Source organism: Pagrus pagrus (assembly GCF_965226575.1).
Source record: "Pagrus pagrus genome assembly, chromosome: 19".
Taxonomy (NCBI): domain Eukaryota; kingdom Metazoa; phylum Chordata; class Actinopteri; order Spariformes; family Sparidae; genus Pagrus; species Pagrus pagrus.
Window position 1 is genome coordinate 2,457,458 of NC_140203.1, and position 22,113 is coordinate 2,479,570.

General features: G+C 43.6%; 2 protein-coding genes across 3 annotated transcripts in view; both read right to left on the minus strand.

The window, feature by feature from the left end:
• pitpnm2 (phosphatidylinositol transfer protein, membrane-associated 2) overlaps window positions 1-5,482 on the minus strand; it is a 58,286-nt gene extending 52,804 nt beyond the window's left edge. Inside the window, exon 1 of the mRNA XM_084383506.1 lies at window positions 5,217-5,482. The gene's annotated coding sequence lies outside the window, so the exon portion shown is untranslated. The remainder of the gene's footprint in view (window positions 1-5,216) is intronic.
• Window positions 5,483-6,857: 1,375 nt separating this feature from the next.
• Window positions 6,858-22,113, minus strand: mphosph9 (M-phase phosphoprotein 9). Of its 2 annotated transcripts, none has more exons than XM_084383515.1 (24): window positions 22,001-22,113; window positions 20,964-21,235; window positions 19,770-19,917; window positions 18,216-18,305; window positions 17,628-18,139; window positions 17,113-17,278; window positions 16,863-16,932; window positions 15,512-15,615; window positions 15,082-15,198; window positions 14,324-14,796; window positions 13,844-13,993; window positions 13,408-13,495; window positions 12,969-13,184; window positions 12,742-12,789; window positions 12,533-12,597; window positions 12,254-12,355; window positions 11,269-11,493; window positions 11,017-11,186; window positions 10,624-10,881; window positions 10,130-10,250; window positions 9,678-9,769; window positions 9,116-9,315; window positions 8,691-8,759; window positions 6,858-7,827 (listed from the first exon to the last, which is right to left on the minus strand). In XM_084383515.1, the coding sequence occupies exons 2-24, from the start codon at window positions 21,197-21,199 to the stop codon at window positions 7,726-7,728; spliced, it is 3,822 nt and encodes a 1,273-aa protein (XP_084239641.1). In that variant the 5' UTR covers window positions 21,200-21,235; window positions 22,001-22,113; the 3' UTR covers window positions 6,858-7,725. The 2 variants fall into 2 exon arrangements, with proteins under 2 accessions (XP_084239641.1, XP_084239640.1); XM_084383514.1 differs by having other exon boundaries at window positions 16,863-16,935.

The following is a 22,113-nucleotide window of genomic DNA, read 5'->3' on the forward strand; positions in this document are numbered from 1 at the left end:
CAAGGCCCAAAACAAAAGACTCGCCAAATGCAATATCTGAAAACACGCAAAATTGGCCATTTTAATATTAAATGGTAAATGGTAAATGGTCTGCATTTATATAGCGCTTTTCCAGTCCTCTCGGACAGCTCAAAGCGCTTTACAACACATGCCACATTCACCCATTCACACACACATTCATACACTGATGCCGGAGGCTGCCATGCAAGGCGCCAGCTGCTCATCAGGAGCAATTTGGGGTTCAGTATCTTGCTCAAGGATACTTCGACATGTAACTGGGGGGAGCCGGGATTCGAACCAGTGACCTTCCGATTACTAGACCACCCGCTCTACCTCCTGAGCTACAGCCGCCTGCTCAACATCAGCATTTTAGCATTGTCTCTGTGCATGCTGATGTTATCACTCAGCTCGCAGCTCCACTGTTGCAGCCTCACAGAGCTGCGAGCATGACGATCAATCAGTCTAATCTGTGAGGCAACGGACGCACAGAGATTACTTTTAACTAACGGAGTGACGCTCAAAGTATCAAGTAAGCAGGCTGCTGTGCCTCATCCAGACCACTGAATATGTGTGTGTGTGTGAATATTTGATGAGGACACAACGCTTCGCTGGATTTGCACAAAGACCAGGGGTTGTTAATTAGAGTAAGTGCTCAACGCGAGCGCCTCAAACGTGGCCAAACGTGACAGCTTTAAATTCTCAGAACAAACGTTCGGTCTCACATGACCACTCGGAGCTACCGGGGGACGTCACGTAGGTATGGATCTATATTTAAAGCATTCTTACAAGGGCAGCATGCCGACTGTAAACCCTGACAATGTGAGTCTAAATACAGCTTCTTCTACATGCATCAGCGGTGGAAGACATATTCAAGGCCTTCAGTTTAGTAAAAAACAAATCAAATAGTGATACCACAGTGAAGAATATAGAAATATGTCAGCAAAATTTACTACAAATCTCAAACCTGTTCATCTGTGAAGATTATATTGATGAACAAAATGTGTAAGTATCATAAACTTGTGTTTGACACAGAGATTATTTTCTGTAATAATCTTAAATCCAATCTCATAGACTTTCTGTGGAGGGAACCAGGGCGATGCTAACTTCCGGGTTAGCCTTTCAAAAATACGTCATCGGCCTGGAGCCATGAAGAGTTCTCACACATGAGGACTGTCGTGTTGGACTGCATTAGTTGTATCTCAGTGTCACTATCTGCTGCACTAATAAAGTATTATCATTATTATTATTATGATTGTTGGTTGCATGCTGCAGGACTCCATATGAGACGCGGTGCATGTGTGCATCCTGCATGTGAAGCAGGAGGAGAAAGCGTCAGACTGGGAGCTCGTCGGTCTATTTGTGGCGCAGTGTTTCTTCCCCAGTCGGGTGTCGGGAGGGCGGTGACGACGGAGGCAGACGATCGTTCATTCACATCCAGCTCGACGCTACAGAGCGTCTCCATCCTCCCACCACACAGTCCTGACTGTGAAGCCATGATCAGTGGGCTGGAATCCCTCTGTTTACTCTGCTAAAAATAGATCCACACACACTGCGATGACGTGGCTTCTCGTGACAAGACCCCCTCCTCCTCCTCCTCCTCCTCCTCCTCAGCTCCCCCTCACCCTCCTCACCTTCCTCTTCAGCTCCCCCTCAACCCTCCTCACCCTCCTCCTCCCTCTCTCATCCAGACTGGAGTGCAGAGCGAGTCATGCCGTTATTGGTATGCAACGCTCGGCCCCGGCTGCATGCCGGCTCTCCTCAAATCCTGTCTGACGAATCTTTGGGAGGGAAAAAAAAAAATTATAATCTGGCGTGTCCACGAGAGGCGGAGAAGAAAAGATGAACTGGAGACATGAAGGATGGATGGATAGACAAAGACTCAGGGAGGAAAGAGGGGGGAGGGGAGGGAGGAGGTTAGAGAGAACTGAAGGAGGAGGCGGCGATCAATACCATGACTCATTCTTTCTGCGGTGGCCACTTCCTAACAGCATTCATTAAAGCAAACCTAATCATTTTGGCCCGATAATCAGATCCTGCGAGGCTCCGTCTTCTCTCACTCCCCAACACACACATCAAAATCATGCACACTGGGCCTGAAATGGGAGGAAACAGGACCAGTACATGATGGGGATGGATCCGATGGCTGTGGCGATAGTGAAGCTGCATGATACGAGTTTAATGAGCAGGTTAACAGATTTTCTGCAGGAAGCTTCTCTGGACGGAGGATGGAAACGTTGATCTGTTGGTCGGTCGAGCACGACCTCATATATCTCAACAACTGCTGGATGGACTGTAACTCAGTCCCAGAGGGGGAGAGTAACTAAGTACATTTAATCAAGCCCTTCAGTGCAACTTCAAGATTCTTGTTTTCTACTTGAGTACTTCCATTTCTTATGCAACATTATACTTCAATCTCTTCATCTCAGAGGTGAATATTGTTCATTTCTACTCCACTACATTTATCCGACAGCTTTAGTTACATTACTGTCCAGTGAAAACCACGTATATCCAGATGTGTTGATGCTGAATGTGTGAGATGAACTGAAGGATGAAGCCTTTGACAAGATTCTCCTCCAAACTCTTCAACAACCGTGTCGGATTGGCTGGAAATGCATCGTCACGAAGCTGAAACAGGCTGTTTCTCTGACACCTTCAAACTTTTTAGGGATAAGCTACGAACATATAATGATTTTATAGATATGATGCATCGTATTGATGCCCAAGTCAACCCATATCCCGCAGGACACGGGAACTGTCCCGTGGGTCAGCTTGACTAGAAATTATCACAGGTTTGGTTGGTGCAGGTCAGTAAAAACCTTGCATCACTACTGTGTTGTTATAGAGTGGTGTAGTGATGACGTATTTTTGTAGACTAACCCAGAAGTTAGCATCGCCCCCTCCACAAAAAGCCTGTTCGGGTTTCAAATGGGATTTTGGATCATTGTAGAAAATAATCTCTGTGACAAACACGAGTTTATGATAATTACACAAAATCACCAGAGTTAAAAAGCTAACGTGAGGCTATAAACAGACGACGTCACGGTCACGTGACTTAAACGTCACCACCACTGAGCTTCTCATCATCAGAATCGTCTCGATGTCGACCTTTGACTCCTCTGCCGAAAAACAGCAAATTCTCAGATTTGAGAAAATATCAGTCCGTCACGCTCGAATGATTGGTGATGAAGTTATGTACAATTTAAAATTCATGATTTCTAGATAATAACTCCCACTGACTTTTCCTCCAGCGCCTTCTTCAGGTCAACATCTTAATTTGTGTTTTCGATCATGTACCTGCAAAACTTGTGACATTTCAGCAGCCTGGCTAAAAAGCAAGCGTCAACACAATGTGGTGAACATCATTATTATCATTATTTCTCTGTGTCAACTGCTTCTCAACCTGAAAAGTGTTTTATAAATGAAGTAATTAATATTACACTTCATGGATGATTGTCTGAGCATCAGTCACCGGGTCAGTTTGGATTTCTTCAGACACCACGCGGTCACGCTGATGATTTAAAGCTCGGCGCCGGCAGCAGGCTGATAAACTCTCTCCAGGCTTAAAGTGTCCTTCCTAGAAAGTTTTGGCTCCACCGCAGCATCCGTCTAAATAAGTTAAGGGCTCGGTGAGGATCACACGGACGACAGCACGTCTTCAGCGTTTTCACCTTCAGTGTCTAAGAATAGCGGCGGCTCTGTGGAGGCCGGCATTGTTCGCAGGATGTACAGAACGTTTGTAGCGAGGACAGCTGGACGTTTATACAGTAAACACAGTCACTGCTTTACTCACAGCTTCTCAAATGTTGATATTTGCTGCCTGAATTTTCAACAATTAAAGAGCTGCAGCGATTAATTGATTAGTTGACAGCTACTAAATTTATCGCCAACTATTTTCTATCTATCGCTAACTTCATTTTCTTGATTAACTGATTAGTTGTTTGGTCTGTAAAATATCAGAAAATGTCAATCAGTGTTTCCCAAAGTGCAAGATGATTCAAAGATATTCAGTTTACTGTCGTCGAGGAAAGAAAACAGTAAATATTCACATTTAAGAAGCAGGAATCAGAGAATACCGACTTGAGAAATGACTCAGACTGATTAATCGATCGTCAAAATAGTTGGTGATTAATTCAAAAGGCACCACATGTAATTCCTGTCAGTATGTAAACACAAGACGTTTTTTAGGATAGAAAAGTCAAAATCCTCTGATTCCAGCTTCTTAAACGTGAACATTTTCTGGTTTCTTTCCTCCTCTGACAGTAAAAGCAGAATATCTTTGGGACGAGACATTTTGAGGACGACATGTTGGGTTTTGGAGACGCTGATCGACATTTTCTGACATTTTATAGAAGAAACAACTCATCGATTAATCGTTGAGTAACTTTTTCAAGCAAAAATAAAGTCAAAATCCTGATTCCAGCTTCTTAAATGCGAATATGTTCTGTTTCTTTCCTCCTTCAGCCTAAATATATCCTGTTACAATGTTTCTAATTACAAATAGTAGTCGAGTAAAACCCTTAAAGTGTCAGATGGAGTCCTAATTAAACGTGTATATAACATGTTTTGAAGTATTGTTTATTCCTCCAGTAGGTCTGGCTCTTCAACCGACTCTCTCCTCTGTCCAGGACTCATTTTTTAAGATAAAATAGTCAAAACTCTCTGATTCCAGCTTCTTAAACGTGAATATCTTCTGGTTTCTTTCCTCTATGACAGTAAAAACTGAATATCTTTGGGACGAGACATTTTGAGGACGACATGTTGGGTTTTGGAGACGCTGATCGACATTTTCTGACATTTTATAGAAGAAACAACTAATCGATTAATCGAGAAATTGATCGATAGTGAAAATAATTGTAATTTGCAGCCCTGCACTGAGATAAAGTCAGTTAATACCCGTGCATACTGAACATTACTCAGTATACAGGGTGTGTTATGTGCAAAGATCAATAGCTTGTGTTGGTTTATCTAACCTGTAGTTTCATGCTGATATGTGAGACTGAAGCACACACACACACACACACACACACACAAACACCACATTATTCTCCTCCTATAGATCACAATCACATCTATGGGCTGCATTGATCAGCTGGGGGAGCCACAGTGATGGACGCCAGCTGACCTGCAGCCAGTCAAACACAACCACAGCACAATGGAGGAGACGTTAACATCTGCATCGTGTCAATCGTGCGATCAGCTGCTCGCCAGTGACTCACCTGCAGCTCTCTGTTTATCTGCAGTCGCGTTGCTTCAGCTGCGCGGAGCCTGAACGCATCACCGAAGCTGTATTTGTCCACACAGACCCGAGTGGTCGGCGTTCACACGCTGAGCGCTGCCCGGCCTGCGGCGTTCATTCCCCCGCTGTGAGCGTCCGTCAGCCCCGCTGCCGCAGCACCTCCATCAGCCGACAACACGGTGGAGCTGCCCGGCCGGTGTGTGAGCCGCCTCAGCCCGTGTGCTGATGATATATATTCAGGTTAGCAGTTACATCAGAGGGCAGGAGGAACCTCCTTCTGACGGGCCACACGGGAGGAGGGCGCCCCCCAGCGGTGGACAGCCGCCTGCAAGCTGGGAAGACGTGTGACACCTGGTTGATCAGGTGAGGAGGAAGAGCTCAGGACTCATGTTATATTTTTACAAAGATTATAATGTTTTTATGTTATATCCGGATACTAAGCTCACATCCACTTGTAAAGAAACTACTTTCTCCATAAACATTCATGAAGTTTGGTTCAGTAATTAATTTATTATAGGTTTTCTTAAAAATCGGCCATTTTCACCTCAATCAGGTGCTTCTGATCTCCATCCACAAGCCTCTGGCTGATTTTTTAACCACTCCTCACATTTATGAACTGCCTTTTGTGGAGATTTCTAAATATCAAGATACAGTCGTGGTGAAACGTTTACATACAGCTGTAAATATCATGTCAGTCAGGAGCTCCAGTGATTTCTACAGCTCTCATTTTTCTGTGATGGAGTGAGAGGAAAAAATACAAAGAGTTTGGTTCAGTATTTATTATAGCTCTTCTGAAAATGTCTCAGCGAGAGTCGAGTACAGATCCAGACCTTCTGGAGGAATAAACACCAGGAGTCACATCAGTTTCTGCTCTGATCTGGAGACGTTTACCGACGGGAGGAGAGCTCAGAGGTTAGTTTTTAACTTTTGGGATTAAAAAACTGGATTTATCTTCACTTTATCTCCTCTCTGCAACGTTACGTTCATGAAGTAAAGTCCATTTCCCCTCCAGCTCCAGCCAGCAGTCACCTCCGGATCACTGCTGCAGTCAGGCTGATCAACAGGAGTGAAGATAAATCCACTTTTTAATCCCAGAAGTTACAAAATAATCTCTGAGCTCTTTTTTCCTGTAATATAATTCAAACAGTGAAACTTTCATATATTCTAGATTCATTATACGAACAAACTATCGAGTTATTTTTGTGTCTTTATTATGCGATCAATCAGAAAAGATTTGAGAGCAAAACTTTTGGATTTGCATTAATTCATTTTTAATCACAAATTTATTTTACTTGCAATAATACGTTTTTTAACTGTAGTGTCGATAGTTTTGCTCTCAAATCTGTTGTTTGATTGCATAAAAAAAGACAAAAAAACGGCGTAACAAACCAAAAACAAATGGAGATGCCAGCCTGACCTGAAGCCCACGGAGAAGATGATACACCAGACCCAACAATGCAGTGACCTCCAGAACCTCACACATATTACAAACTCATGAAGTTTGATTCATTTGTTTAATGTTTCATCAGTTGCAGCCCGAGACTCACTGCACTGTTTTGCTGTGAGAATAATAAACTAAATCTGTTACAATAAGGTTTAATAAAAGGAGCAACACTTCCAGTTATCAAAAAAAGCTTCATTTATTGTGCAACAACAACATTATAGTTCCAGTGAAGTTCACGTCAGGTAGGAAAACTGTATGGCAAAAAGGAAGCAGTGCAAGAAAATCCATGCACGAGCATCGCTGAAGGAGAAAAACGACCGGCTGCGTGAAAATGTCTCGACTGAAAAAGTGTGCTGGTTTGGATTTTACAAGTGGTTTTTAAATCTGGAGGCTCCAGTCCTGTGGCAACTTCAAAACACAAAGCAAAACAAAGTGACGAGCAGCGATGGAAAGTAAACGGAGGAAAAAGGCGATTCGATTCAAGTAAACAAACATTTCCTTCAAGTTTGATACATTTGGCCCAAAACAATGAGAAATAATCTACTTCTATCACAAAATAACAAATCTGACGTACAAAAACATTAAATAAATACATTTTAGGTCATGAAAATGGAAAAAAACATTAAAAATACTCATAAACACATGAACAAAAATGGCAGTTTTAGTTCCCAAGTGGATGTATGTCTGTGCTGGAAAAGTCTTTCTGATCGTCCACATTTACACTGAAACATGGCTGATTTTAAAAATCCACACCTGAATATGGCGAGTAAAACAATATCATAGTTATATTTCTGTGACTAAAAAAGTAAACGACTTTACAAATCTGTGCGTTACTAAAAATATACTCCAAAAATTGTAATATCTCTCAAGACATATAAAAAATATCCCCGAGTAATAAGCAATACGTATAAAAAAGATGGCGCGTGGGTTTCTGTACAGATGGGCGTATGGCACAGAGAGAGACCGGAGGACAATCGGTGCAGTGTATAAAACCAAGACACTAAGTTGTAGCATCTACACTGTAAATGTAAAAAGACAGACATTGCTATATGTTGGCAGAGGAGCGGAGGACGTGGAACCTCTTCAGGGTCATGCGGATGGATCCCAGCTCACGGTTCACTCTCTCCAGACGATTCTCTAAGGCCACCTGAGGAGGGAGGAGGAGCAGGAAGTCAGATCAGTAACTACACTCACAATCGATTCAGACTTCAAGTGTTGAAGTGTTTGTAAGCTTCTGGTTCCAGATTATTAAATGTGAACATGATGCTGCTTTTTAGCAACATTGGCGACTGTCAATCTGTCCACCACACTGTGGCATCACCCGCTGGGTTGTGGGTGTTTTAAAGCTTCAAGTCTGGCATTATATTGGTCGCCATCTTGTTTTTCTGGAGCCAGAAGTGACCGTATTTGGAGAGGATGCAGCTGGGGAGGATGTCCAGATAGTGTTTTGTTTTTTGTGGGCAGAAAAGCGCTGGCAAATGAAGCGTTTGTGCGCAGAGAGAATAAACGCTGCACGTGGGTTGCTGTATTCTCGATGCTGCAAGTTTGCTTTTTACTATTTGACATTGTTTTTTTATACCATGAGCACTGAACAGACGCCCCCGCTGTCATGGCTCCAGCTATCAGAGGACGACGTGGGTACATGACGTGATCCTGAATGACATTTTGGCCTCTTCACAGAAAAAGTGCGACGGTGACGTCACCGGCGCCTTTCTGAAAAGTTCAATGATTTTCAACTTGAAGCGATCGAGCGGCCTCACAGGCAAAGGCAGAGGGCTCTGAACAAAGACGCTGCAGACACTTTCTCCTCATTGGGAACAAGTGAACATCCAGATTTTAATAACATTTTTCTTGTACGTTTTTGTGTGACTAAAAAATACATCCGTCCACTCCAGCAGCAAAGCGTTTCCATGTCTAATGTAGTTGAAAACTATTGTTTTTTATCTGTCTGGTGTTCTCAGAAAAACATTAATACATTTATAAGAACATGATCAATATCCAAAGTCTTACCTCATCTAACCTGGTCTGTAGACTCACTCTACCACCTGCTCCAGGCATCCGGCTCAAAGCCGCCTCAATCTGCACAACACACACACACACACACACACACACACACACACACACACACACACACACACACACACACACAATTATATTGATGAAACAACCGGCACATGAATCTGGATCTGAACTTCCTAAAAATAGCAGTTATTCATGATTGGTATAAAAACAATGAATCCTGTTACATCAGAGGTCACGTGGGATGAGTGAGATCGAGTTCTGCTGTTAAAGCCTGAACGTCGGAGACACCGGCCTCTTTAAACTGAACAACACGCAGCTCTGTGAGTAAACTTCCTGTGCTGAGGTAATTAAAACTGTCTGAGTGGAAACAAAGCCGCGTGCGATGTGACAACCTGATAGTGAGCTCGTCTCACCTGCAGTTTCTCCTGCGTCAGCTCGTCAAACAGTTTCTCGGCCTCAGCCAGCGAGTGGAGTCGATCCAGGAAGAGTGGAGCCGAGTCCTCGAAGGAGTCCTGCAGGCTGGATCCAGGACCGGCTCCCTGCTCCTCCCAGCCCAGCTGGGAGTTTCCTGCAGGTGGCTTCACGCTGCCAGAGGACTCTGACTGCTGGAGGTCTGACGGAGACGAAGACAGAGAATCAGATTAGGAAGTTTCCGCCCTTTACAAAAGAAACCTTTTAATGCACTCCAGTAAAACAACACCACCACCTACTGTGACCTCAATGATTAACATACAGGAAAAGTATCGTCTTTCTGGGAGCGTCGACGAAAACCAGATGAATGAACATGAACTGTCTTAAGTGAAAATTACAAATGCATCAGTTGCAAACCAGCAATGACACTGTGCACTGAGCATTAAATAGAGCTCTTGACGTTCTCTGCAATTAGGATGAAATATCTGCATGGGTGTCGGCCAAGAAGAAAAACATCCGTAAGAATTTTAAAAGATCTTTTGGAGCTTGAATATTCAGTCTTACCATCTTCTCTGTCTGCTGACGTGAACTGGAGTCTCTTCCTGGGACTGCTGTTGTGGAATGAATGACGCCTCTGGTCAACTTGTCCATCGAACCTACAGACAGAAACACAACGTGATTTTCTTATTTGTTTTATACAGTAAAGTAGAACCTCCAGTTGAGTTTATAAGATGGAGAATTTCGATAAAACTCGTGTTAATGAAGCTGCAGTTCTGTCTCTGTCCCACGGGCTCACTGAGCTGTTTATATGTACTGAATTTTAACAAGCTGTGAACTCTGTGAGCCACTTTGTGTTTTTCAGGCAGTGTTTCATAAAAACTTTACGACAGCTGTGTTGCATATTGTCAGTTACAACTCTACTGAACTCTCTGAAAGAAAATGAGTAAGCGCATTTCTCAAAATATCCAACTCTTGCTTTAAAGCACACCTGGCTGGAGATGTTGTGTGTTTCTCACCTTCTGAGCAGGTGTTCCTCTCGTGGCATCATGCCACCAAAAGCGGTGGAGTAGTTCTCCGTGGGGCAGCGTTTAGGACTCGACTTGGCAGACAGGGGCATGAGTAAAGTTTCTCTCTTCGCTGGATGGAGGAGAAAAGTACGCCGTTAATTAAAACTCTGATACACCCAGACAGCATTAATTAAAAACTACACTCTCCAGAGAATTTTCAGTGATCCACAAAATTAAAAAAGATTTAATTGCTTTTGTTAAAAGGTTTTGGGGTTCGTGTCAAATGTAATATTAACAGTTTGTGGTTAAGTAAACAGCTTCGCTCCTGAACAAGCAAAGCTTGAAATTGTGAAGTTATTTGGCTAAATGTTTGTTAGCATGTATAAAATCTGTGGCACCGTCTGTGTTTATTGTTAGTCAATCATTTTATATGATTTGCTTCGTCAGTCCATTTTAACAAAGAGAAAAGAGTCGCAGACTGAAAGGCCCGGCGGGACACATACTGGGTGTAGTTGGGGGAATGTTTCGATGGGCTGGAGGAGGCAGGGAGGATGATCTGTGGCCCTCTGGAGACAAACTCCTCTGAGCTCTCAGCAGCGCTGCTCCACTCAGGCTCTTGGCTCCTCCTTGCTCAGCTCTGGCCACGACTCCTCCAGGTTTGATCACCTCCCTGTCCACCTTCTGAAGCCCGACTCGCTCCTGAATCACGTCTTTGTGTCTCCGCTCCACAAACCCGACTGTGGTCCTCTGAATGCCGATCCCTGCAGAGAAAAATCACACAAAGATGTTCACGATTAAGGTGTTTGATCAGCCTATAATTAATTCATAAAGATATACTACAATCACTATTTAAAGTGATCGGTCAATAAGTTGATTGATGTGGGTGGTGGTCTTACAGGGGGCCCGGCTCTCTGTCGCTCTGGTCTCCTCCAGCTCTATCAGGGCCCTCATCATGGGCGTCAGGGAACAGGACGCCTCTCTACGACCGGCCTCCCACTGCCCGCCGCTCTGCTCCTGGTGTCTGGGCTGAGGCAGAGACTGTTCACACTCGGGGGGAGACGCACACCTGCAGAAAGGGATCTCAGTAAATCGCCTGAAATCTTCACTAACTTTGGTTGAGAAAATTATCCACAACGATAAAAACCCACCTCCAGCTCCCACCAGCTGGAGACACGTCCAAAGAGCTTCCAGCGCCTGATGACTGCTCATTTATTGGAGACTGTGTCTTCTTGTAGACACTTGATTGGTTAGTTTGAAGGAAAGGTGACTTTCTGCCGCCGTTTAGCTGATCAGAGGGAGACTTCCTGCGGGTGACGTCTGGCTCTGCCTTACATTTGCTCGGTGACAGCAGCAGGTCAGGATGGTGGAAAAGACTGTGGACATGTTGAGAGGAAATTTACATTTAAGTGCCAGTCAGGTTTTTAATCTAGTGTTAATAGTTGTTTTATCATTAAAGCAGCTAATTGATTCTGGGGATCCCTAGTCTGCAAACTGAAGTTAGCAGTGCAGTGAATGAATGTTTGGGCATTCGTTTAACAAACCAGGGTTCAGGAAGAGATGCGTGTTTATATTTGTAAGTCAGATAAGAAAGAGACTTTAGCATGAAAGCTACTGTGGGTCATGGCTCTTGTGTATGTGGCTACTGTCTGGCTCTAGCTAAGTGTTAAATGGACAGTTCATCCAAAAAAAAAAAGAGAGATTTTTCCTCTTCCTAAAGGGCTATTTATCCTTCTAGATTGAAGCCATAAATAGCCCTTGACTTAAAGATGTCTGCCTGCTCTCTGAAATAATTGAACTAGATGACACTCTTGTGTGCTTGTGGTGCTCAAAGCGCTCACAGAAATCAATTTTAAAAGCTCAACAGCAACATCTCTTCCCTGAAATCATAACTTGGTTTTCAAGATAAACCACAAACCCTGTTGTGAGCAGTTTCAGAAGAAGTGTGCATCTACTCATGGATGAGAGGCTCGTGCTCGTCGCAGTGTGAGATGTGAACACAGCGTCCTCCTAGGCTGAGCTGTAACTTCAGCTAGCTCAGTTAGCTTGCCTCTCACCCATGAGTAGATGCTTCCATCAGCTTATAACACCTACTGTAGATATGAAAGACAGATTATCAGGCATTCAAGAGCTTACCCAGCCCCAGACGGTTGTGTGTTACTGTGGGAAGCATAACGGGCTCTGGCCTGGTTCTCGTGCTCCAGCTGCTTCACCTGAGACTCCAGTTTGGTCGCGACTCTGAAGGGACAGAGACAAACATGGTCACATGGTCTCAACAGAGAGACAGATGACTGGTTAAGATCACTTCTGTTGAACTCTTGAGCTCATCACTATGATACTTTACCCCTTAATTATTGATAGGGATGTCACAGGTGTCAGTTAGTGTGTGTTATACTCTACAGCCGATCCACTCACCTCTTCAGCTCTGATATGTGATCGTTGGCATCCAGAAGTTTGTTCTCTGTTGACACCAAGTTGTTCTGCAGATACAAAAAATGTTAAATAATTGAATTGAGAGGTTGAACGTGACATAAAGAAACCTGATTTCAAAATGATCCGACATGTTTAAAAGCTAATCAAATAAACAACATGTAATGAATCAGTTCCAGTAAAAGATCCATTACCTTCATTCCCTCGTGCTCCTTCACCAGAGAGTCATATTCACCGAGAAGCTGAGGAAACAAAACAGAGACCTCCATCATCATTAGTGTTGACAGAGAGTTCAACTCACTCACTGTCTTTATCACTCTCTTTACAGCAATAGTTTTCATCAAGGTCCCAGTGAGAAGTTGAACTTTAGAGGTCAGAGATGAAATAGTTATATTTTCTCTCACATCACAGTCAGACTCACATCCTGCAGCATCTTGTACTCCCTCTCCCTCCTCGCCTCCTTCTCGTCGGCCTCCCTGCAGGCTTTCTGCACCGACTCCTCCAGCTGCCGGACGTGGTTCTTCAAACGTGCGGTCAGAGCGTCCTTGTCTTTGCCCGAGCGTTTGCTCTCCTCTAGTCGCTGCTGCAGAGACTTCACGGTAGCACCGGCTACGGCGTACCGCTCCGGCCATTCTGCCTAACAATGGAAAGTCACATCGAGATTTAGGAACTGGAAGAATTTTAGGGATTTAAAGCTTGAAAGCTGCAAGTCAATTCATATTTTTGTAAATATTAAGACTTCCTGGCTAAAAAAAGGACATTTTATACAACAGACTTTAATCGCTACATACACACAAGCATAACAGATGCTGATTAAAATAAATAATACAAAAAACAAAACAGATTTTGAGGAATGTTACCAGTTTTTTCTCCAGCGAGCTGTTTGCTGCCTCGAGTTCTTGAACACGACTGTTGGCCTCAGCCAGAGCTTTCTCCAGGTGCTTGCACCTGCGGATAAACAAAAAATCACAACAGAAAAGAGTTGGAAAAAGAAAAAATATGAGTCTAAACTGAAGTATAATGTCATGTTAGAAATGTGATGGCATCTCAAAACTTGGTCACATTAAAAAAAAGTCAATACTTCAGAATAAATGGTCTGTTTTTCTTGAATTTACTCCTTGATCAGGTCAACATATTAACCATTAAAGAGTTGAGTATAAGCATACATTTTAGCAGCATATTTGCTCTTTATTAGTCATAAAACACTTGTTAATGCTTTTTTTTTGCATGACCATATTCTACAACTTCAAGCCCATTAACTCAGACTTTAAAATATAAATGTTAAGTACTACACACCTCTTTGTGAGGGCCTGGTTGCTCTTCTCTAAATCCTGGGGCAGATCTCTGAGCTTCAGTTTGTCTCTCAGGACTTGAATCTCAGACTCATAATAAGCTTTCAGATCAGCCACGTGCCGAGAGTGTTTCTCTCTCAGGTTCTGCCTCAGTCTGAGGAGACGGAGGAGAAAGGAAAAGATGAATTAAACTGTTTAACTGTTTTTTATGACTTCTGTCGGCTCACATAAATCCAGATGAGGCACTCTGCAACGGAAACACAAACAACTCAACACAGTTATTAAGATGCTTACAACTATCCATCCTTGAAACATTTTGTGTTTAATTCTATGTAAATGTTTACATCACCATTTTATCAGTTAAATTTTGTTTTTTCGTCACTTTCTTCTTCCTTGTAATCGTGTGTAAATATATAGCTATTTTAAATCGAGCATGAGCATCCCAGTGTGAACGAATACCGCAGCCTGTGTGTGTTTGACTCACAGAGAAAGGACGACAGGATCCTCTAGTGATGAAGCTCTCTCCATGTGTTGACTGGCTGCAGGCCGCAGGGTGGCACCAGAGGCTGAACAAGGCTTCAGGGTGCTGGTGTGGGTGTGACTGCCCTCCTCCTCGCTGGCTAAGGGGGCACTGGCTCTGCGTTGCTGGCTGGATGTGTGGGAACACGGCTGGGGCTTATCATGGGAGGTAGACTGGACTGCCTGGGATACCCACATGCTTTGCACCTTTGAGGGAGAAGGACCGGCAGCTGAGACGCTGGAGGTATCAGAGATACAGTCTGTATCTCCAGGGTTGGGACTGCACTCCACCATGCTGTCAGGGGTCACGGGGGTCCCTACTCTGGGGTAGAGGTGGGGCTGAGTGGCGAACGAGGGGCTGCTGAAGTGAGAGGGCGATGTGAAGCCGGAGGTTCGATCTGACTGCCGCTGGTTGGCTGCTGGGTCCAACGTCAGCACCTACAGCACAGAGAGAGGGAGAGAAGAGAGCTTCTGTTTTTTCTTCCTGATACCTCGACTTTGTGTATCAACCAACACTGTGTTGTTGAGCTGCATACAGGTGTACGGGATGCTTGTGAAAAGTAGCAGGGTCCCGTTTCTGATAAATAAATATATAATGTGGTGTCGGACCAGCGCATAGACTCGTGTACTCGGCAGTGTTGGGGCATTTCTTATTCTGGTATCAGAACAGTTGTAAGTGAGAGTAACTGTCAGGGGATTACTGATGATGATGATGTGACATACCTGTGGTGACAAAGGACTGGAAGTAAGAGAGCCTTCCCAGTCTGAGCGTTTGCAGTCTGTTCTTTGCTTGTTCTGATAGATCTCTTTGAGCGACAGCCGAGGCTCCTGAGAACAAGGCTACAAGAGACGGAGAAGAGACACCAGTCATCTCTGATTATTGTCAGTTAAGCACCTCAAATATAAATGTGCACAGGTAGGGGATGGTGTCGGAGGGTGCTTATTTCTACTCAACAACACGTAGTGTAATTACAAAAGTGGGAATCTGGAATCCACAGCTTCGTTAAATAGTTTTATTGGTGAGTTGCGTGTCTTGAATACATGTTTATTCCCTGCTATGGTTGCAAAGGTTTGAGATTTTAACAGCATGATAACCGTCACAGAAAAATATGTCTGTCCTGATTTGGATTCAGGTCCAGGTGTTTTTACTCACAAGACTCATAGATGCCTCTTGCAGGAGGAGGTAAGCGCCGCTGTCAAAGCTGTCCGGTAGAGGATGATACAGTTCAGTCTCATTCAGACGCCAATAAGTGAGGCCTAAAACAGAGAGAAGAAGGTCGTGGTTAGTTAGTTCATCTACTCGTCTGTACAGGAGTTTAAAATGACACCTTGTTGATAATTCTGGCAGTGATGGCCACCTTAATACAGTCCATTTTTAAAGACAAGTCTGGTGATAATCGATATATTTCTTTTGTCAACAAATGTGCCACACTGTTGTACTTTCATTACCATCGACTCAGTCTCACACACACCATCCTGCTGCCACAAATACTCACTAGACCATCAAATGTGGATTAATCCGCGCTGAAAATAGTCGCCAACAAATGCACCATTTCCTCCTGTTGGAGTCACATTTAATAAAATCTACAGTGAGCAGCTGTCAGAGGAAATTAATGAGATTTGTTTTAAGAAATTAAACTATATATCTGTGAGCTGGTGGCAGTAAGAAGGGAAAAAGAATCAGAAAGTTCTGATTGATGTTTTTTGTCCTTTCATGGAATTTGTTGCAATAAGGAAAATATAAAATATTACCAGACTTTAGGGCTGTGACTATTATTATTTTCACTGTCGACTGATCTGTTGATTATCTTCTCTATTAATCAATTAGTTGTTTGGTCTTAAAAAAAGTCAGAATTGTGAAAAATATTGATCAGTGCTTCCAAAAGTCCAAGAAGACGTCTTGTTTTGTCCACAACCTAAAGATATTCAGTTTACTGTCAGAGAGGAGGAAATAAACCAGAAAATATTCACATTTAAGAAGCTGGAATCAGGGAATTTTGATTTTATTTTAACTTGAAACCTAAAATCAAAATAGTTGGCGATTAATTTATTAGTTGACAACTGATGGATCTACCAGACTTATCCTTTAAAAGCATGAATGAAACACAGAGCACATTAAAAAGTTGTGAGAATAAAAAAAATATATTTAGAAGTAAAATCTGTCACATTGTTTGTCTCTAAACATTTTGCTCTGCAGTCACAGGCTTCAGGTGACGACCAACAGAGCTGGTGCTTAAACAGTTTATAAAGTAAAACCAGCAAAAAGTCAAACATTTGTAGCTTGTTTAAGGAAATAAAAAAAGGAAGTGATTTGATTCCACTTCCTCATGAATAATCCCTCTTTGGTACAACAGTGCCATCTTACTGTCACTTGTGGTAACTGCAGCAGAGCTTCGTCTTTAATAAGAAACTAATATCCTGTAATGTTTGTTTTATCACAGTGATCTCTTCACACGGGTCAAGTGTTGCCGCTGTGTGTTTTGTGTGAGTCAGTGAGTTGTTACCTGATGCCTCAGACATCAGGCTGTCGCTCCTCCTCAGGGGAAAAGAGCTGGATGACGGCCCAGCCGCTCGCTGCTGAAACCCAATAGAGATGAATGGATTAGATGCAGCAGAGGGAATGTAATCAGGACGACCACAACAGACACATACACTGAAAACAAACACGCTCCAGATGAAGGGCAGAGATAAACACTGGAGTTTTTTTATATAATCCCTGCAAAATCTTATGTGATTGCTCGTGGCGATACGTACCTGGTCCTGCGAGTCTGAGCTCTCCGGGGGGGTTTGTTTGTGGGACTCTCTGAGGCTGCGTGGCTGCTCCGGGTGCTCGGGGATTTGGAATGAAGCTTGTCCTGCTTTGCTCTTCTTGGGCCTGAGTTTTTGCCTCTGGGCCCACGAGGTCAACAGCTGGCTGGTGCTGCCAACAGAACCGGTCAGGATGAGTAGCGATATAATTTATCAGAAAAAGTGTTTTAACAGGGTTTCTGCAGGGGTCAGCAAGTCAAATCTGAAGACATTTTTCAGTGACAAACAGAATGTGGTGCTGTCCGAAGTATGAAATGCATCAATGAAAAACAGCAGAGACGATTCGGCCTACAGTCGACTACCAACCCATTTCATTAATGGACATTTATAGTAGGTTTGGGCCCATTTTAGATAATATCTAATATCAGGATATTTGCTGTTGTATACAATTGTTTTCACAATATCAAATATGAGAGAGTTCAGAGAGTTTTTACAGTAATATTTGAACTACTCAGACATACCCAGAGGTTCTCTGCTGGTACGATGAAGGGTTAGCTTCCTCCACTCCCACAGTCCTCTCATTGGATAAATCCTGCTGACAACCAATCACGGCTGTCTCTGTGATCTCCTGGAAGCTCGAGGGCCAGTGATGCTTCTCCCTCTCCTGACCACCATCCTCATCTTCCCCCGGAGACCCGTCAGGTTCCAGACCTGTTTCCCAAGCAGACAGAGTCCCGTAGCCACTGCTGAGCACCGTGGTCGCCCGCTCCTCCCCCTGCTGGTTGGCGGTCTCTGATCTCTGGAGCGGAGGTGAAGGGGAGCTAAAGGGGGTGTGGGCAGGGGCTGCCAGGCTGTCGTTGTCACTAGCCACATTTTTGGGGAGTGTGCGGTCACTGGTGAGGAGGGGGAAGATGTAACTCTTTGTGTCTGGGGCAGTTTTGGTCACAGGAGTTGGAGAGAACTCAGTGTGTGGCTGGATGCTGGCCGGGCGGTTCTGGAGCTGAACCAGGGCCTTAATTTCATCCTGAATCAACTGGAAAAATGCAAACAGGATTAACAAACATATTTACCCATCTCACGTAATAAGACACGACTAAATCCAGGCGTACCTGTATTTGGCACTGGTATTGTTCTTGCTGAGCAAGTATTTGCTCTTGGTATTGCTTCTCAACCAGCTGAAACAGATGCAGCCATCGGCCCTGTGGAAGAAGAGGCAAACAAGTGTGTCATGAACCATCATCACTCACAGAAAGACGTTTTCTTTTTCTTTCTAAAATAGGTAAAATCTTATTTTATTGTAGAACTGCAGACTACTTAATCACTCAACCCCTTCCTGTGGAAAACCCCTCCACTGTGAACATTATTAATTATCAACATATTAATGACATATTCATAGATTAATGACATATTCATAGATTCTGGATACTTCAGTGTGGAGTCAGGAGGAGAATCCTTAAAAAAAAACATATCAGACACAAATTATAATTCCAAGCAGAGTGTTTTTGTGCCTTAAAACATGTCTGGAGGAGATATGTTAATTGCTATAGTGATATAATATGCTGCTTTGTGAGTGTGTGTGTGTGTGTGTGTGTGTGTGTGTGTGTTGTAGACTTGCAGACTCTTTAGTGAGTAAATCATTTTTTTAAACAATGTGAATGTGTCTGAATGTTACAAACAGTCAAATGTTCAGTGGTGTAAACAGACTAACCACCACTTCTCCCTACCACTTAGGCCTAGCCCACCATTTTGCACGTCCACATCTAGGTGTACGGTGTCCTGATTCTTGATGTAATAGGGGGTGAAGTGTTGGGGCTACATGGCCCTCCAAATGGGAGGTTTTTCAGAGGCACACTTCTAACCGAGGGTACTGAGAACTCTCTGCTGCTTCCTTTTCTTTATAACAGGCACGAAACATCACGACAGTGCTGATGTCACATTAGCTGACTAGTGCCGCTTTTCCACCAAAATAGCAGGTCTACACAGGATTTTTAAATGCAGGTCAACCCACAATAAAATCACCTATTGACCCCGTTCCCACTTCCAGCAGGCAAGTCTGTCTGTGATTTTCAACCTGAAGCGTTATGTTGAACGTCACTGACGTCATTCTTCTTTAACTGAATTCGCCTGCATATTTCCTGTGTGCAAATATCCATGTGTGTATTTGTGAAGGAGTGAGGGGAGCAGCTGTGAACATCCAATCAGAGAGCTGATAGAAGTGATGTACAGAGCGACAATAATTCTCCAGTGATGTGATTATACAATAAGTTACTAGAGACATCATAATGACCAGAGATAAGTGTGTTTCTCCCCAGGTATGTGACCTAAAAGGCCTCCAGCCTGATGAACTAGCAGTGAAGTGTCTTTGTGTTGCAGCATCACAGTTGTCTGTTCTCTACAAATCACATCCTGCGTCTGAAAAGATCAGCTGCAGTGTGCTGCTGTGCTGCTGTGTGTATGTGTGTGTGTGTGTGTCTATCTTACTGTCAGGTGTGATCCGCACAAAAAATAAAAGTGACAGCTCAGAAATGAGGCTGCCAGCTGCCAAACGCAGCGCACAAGAACAACTACCACAGCAGTTAACCCCGACTCCACTTCCAACATCATCAGCGTGCATCTACACTTCTACAGCAGCTACAGTCTACAGCTCTGTAATATTCTCCCACCTCACAATCCTTCCAGATCTCAGGGTCCGTCTCTCCACTGCTCTGGATCTCCTGCACCAAAGCCCGCAGGGTCTCAAGGGAGCTCGGGTTGATGAATGGGAGGCTCTTCCCTTGTTCAAATGCTTCATCTGTGCTCAGACACAGACTCCTAAGATCATAAATCAACATTGAATCACACACTGTACCTAGGGATGGTAATATATGTTTATTATAGTAATTTTTTTCTTATTCTGGACCCTCTACACCATCCTGTAACTCCCACGATTCTTTAGATTAGACTTCTGAGAATTAATGCAAAATATCCTACCACATAAATTATATTACATTTGAATCTATTTCAAGGAAATTCAGAAAACTACAACAACGGTTCTTCATGGGAAATAGATGTCAGTAACTTGTAGTAATTCTGTCATGTACGTAAATTGTAAATTAAAATTCTACCACATTGTTAAAATGGGTGAAATGTTATTTTACTGTAGAACTGGGCAGAGTTCACTGATTAGATCAACCCTAGATCAAACTTGAAGCCTTCTTGATTTTACAATGAGTGAGGAGGAGACTCCTTAAATAACTGTATCAGACACAAATTATCATTACAAGCAGAGTAGTTGTTGTGTTGTGTTGTGATACAATACACACTCTACAACATCTCCCACGATTCTTTAGATCGAACCTCTGTGATTAAATGCAAAATATCCTCACACATATAAATTATATTAATTGATAAGAAGAGCATTTAAAGGCCTATTCACATGGGACTAGTATTACCTGGACAGAGAAGGTTACAGGTCATGTTCCAGTACAGCCACAAAGCAAATTTTACTTGATCTAAACGAGCTGCAAATGTGTATTAATGCTTGAAACACATGCAGCAAGTGGCCACATCTTTATTAATGATGTGGCTGCTGAAGAACAGACACTTCACTTCTGAAAGCTGATGTTACCTGAAGCCTCGACATCATATCCAGGAGATAATGTCCGGAAATATGAGTAAAATAAATATGTTTATCCTGTGTGAATACACCACAGGAAAAGCAAATGTGGTTGTAACTTCTAAGTCACATGAGGTCCCCTGGTAAGACGAGTCCCGTGAGAACAGGGCTTAAGAAAAGATTGGTGCATTGGCCACTGTTTCGTATTTTATCTCTGTGTTTTTATACTCCATGTTCAGTCGAGCGTTTACGGATACTGCACCTGATCTTGTTGCATGCTGGTGTGATGTCCATGGGCCTGCTCTCCACAGTGCCTCCTGTTGTTTGGGAGGTCGTGTGTCTCTCCTCTGAGACAGCCAGCCCCGAGGCTGATGTCCCCTCAGAGGACACCAGAGAGGTCTCGCTCTCTTTGCCCCCATCCCCGTCCGCACTGGCATGGCAATGGCTCAGAGCCCCCGAGCTGGACACATCCTCAGAGATACTGTCATCTGTGGACATGTTTATGGGCCCATGCAGCGTGGGTCAGTCTGACAGCTGGGAACCAAGAGAGGGGGACACAAGAGGAAGGGAACCAAGAGAGGGGGACACAAGAGGAAGTGAGAAAAACATATTGTCAGTTGGAGGCGTTTCACAAATGTCAGAAGAATAGAAAAAAAGCAGGACCCAGATGTTTATTACACAGCTGTTAGCAGCAGCCTCAGTCCATGTCATATGTCTGACCTAACATCTGCAAGTGTTCACAAAACATAAATAAAAACAAAAATACAAAATGCTCAAGCTAATGTGTTAAATGTCACGCATTAGCATCCACTTCTCTGTCTGTCATGACCCCTGCTTCCTGTCTGCGAGAGCTCGGCTTGATTGAATGGCTAATTAACTTTGACACCTTAGCAAACAACACAATCTACAAAGCACCAACAGATGTCTTAGCCACAGCCATGCAGCCGATTGTGTAATTAAACAACAACATCCACATTAGCCGCTTTAGCTTCGGCGTCTGCCAGCTGCACCGACGCTGCGGGCGGGCAAGACCGTTAAAGTTGGCTGTCAACTCAGCTGGCTCAGTCAGGCTAAGTTACCTAGCTAACGCGCTAGCTACAACTACCACTGACAAGCAAATGAACTGGTTAGCTAGCTAGCTAAGTTGGGCTAAGTTGGTATATTACAGGTTTGTAAGCAGAGCGTAGACAAGCTGGACAGCGCGGGCGAGATGATGACACGCGTACACCGACGGATAAACACTGTTTTACAGAAGAGAGAGTGACGCAGATAAGCTTCATTAAATAAGACTTAACCTACCCGTTGACTTGTATCATCGCTTCATCCATATTTCTCAGTGAGTAGACGAGTCGGCTAGCTGGTTGCTGGTTGGCTACTGCACTGCAGTGATCTCTGGCTGCTGTAACGTCCGC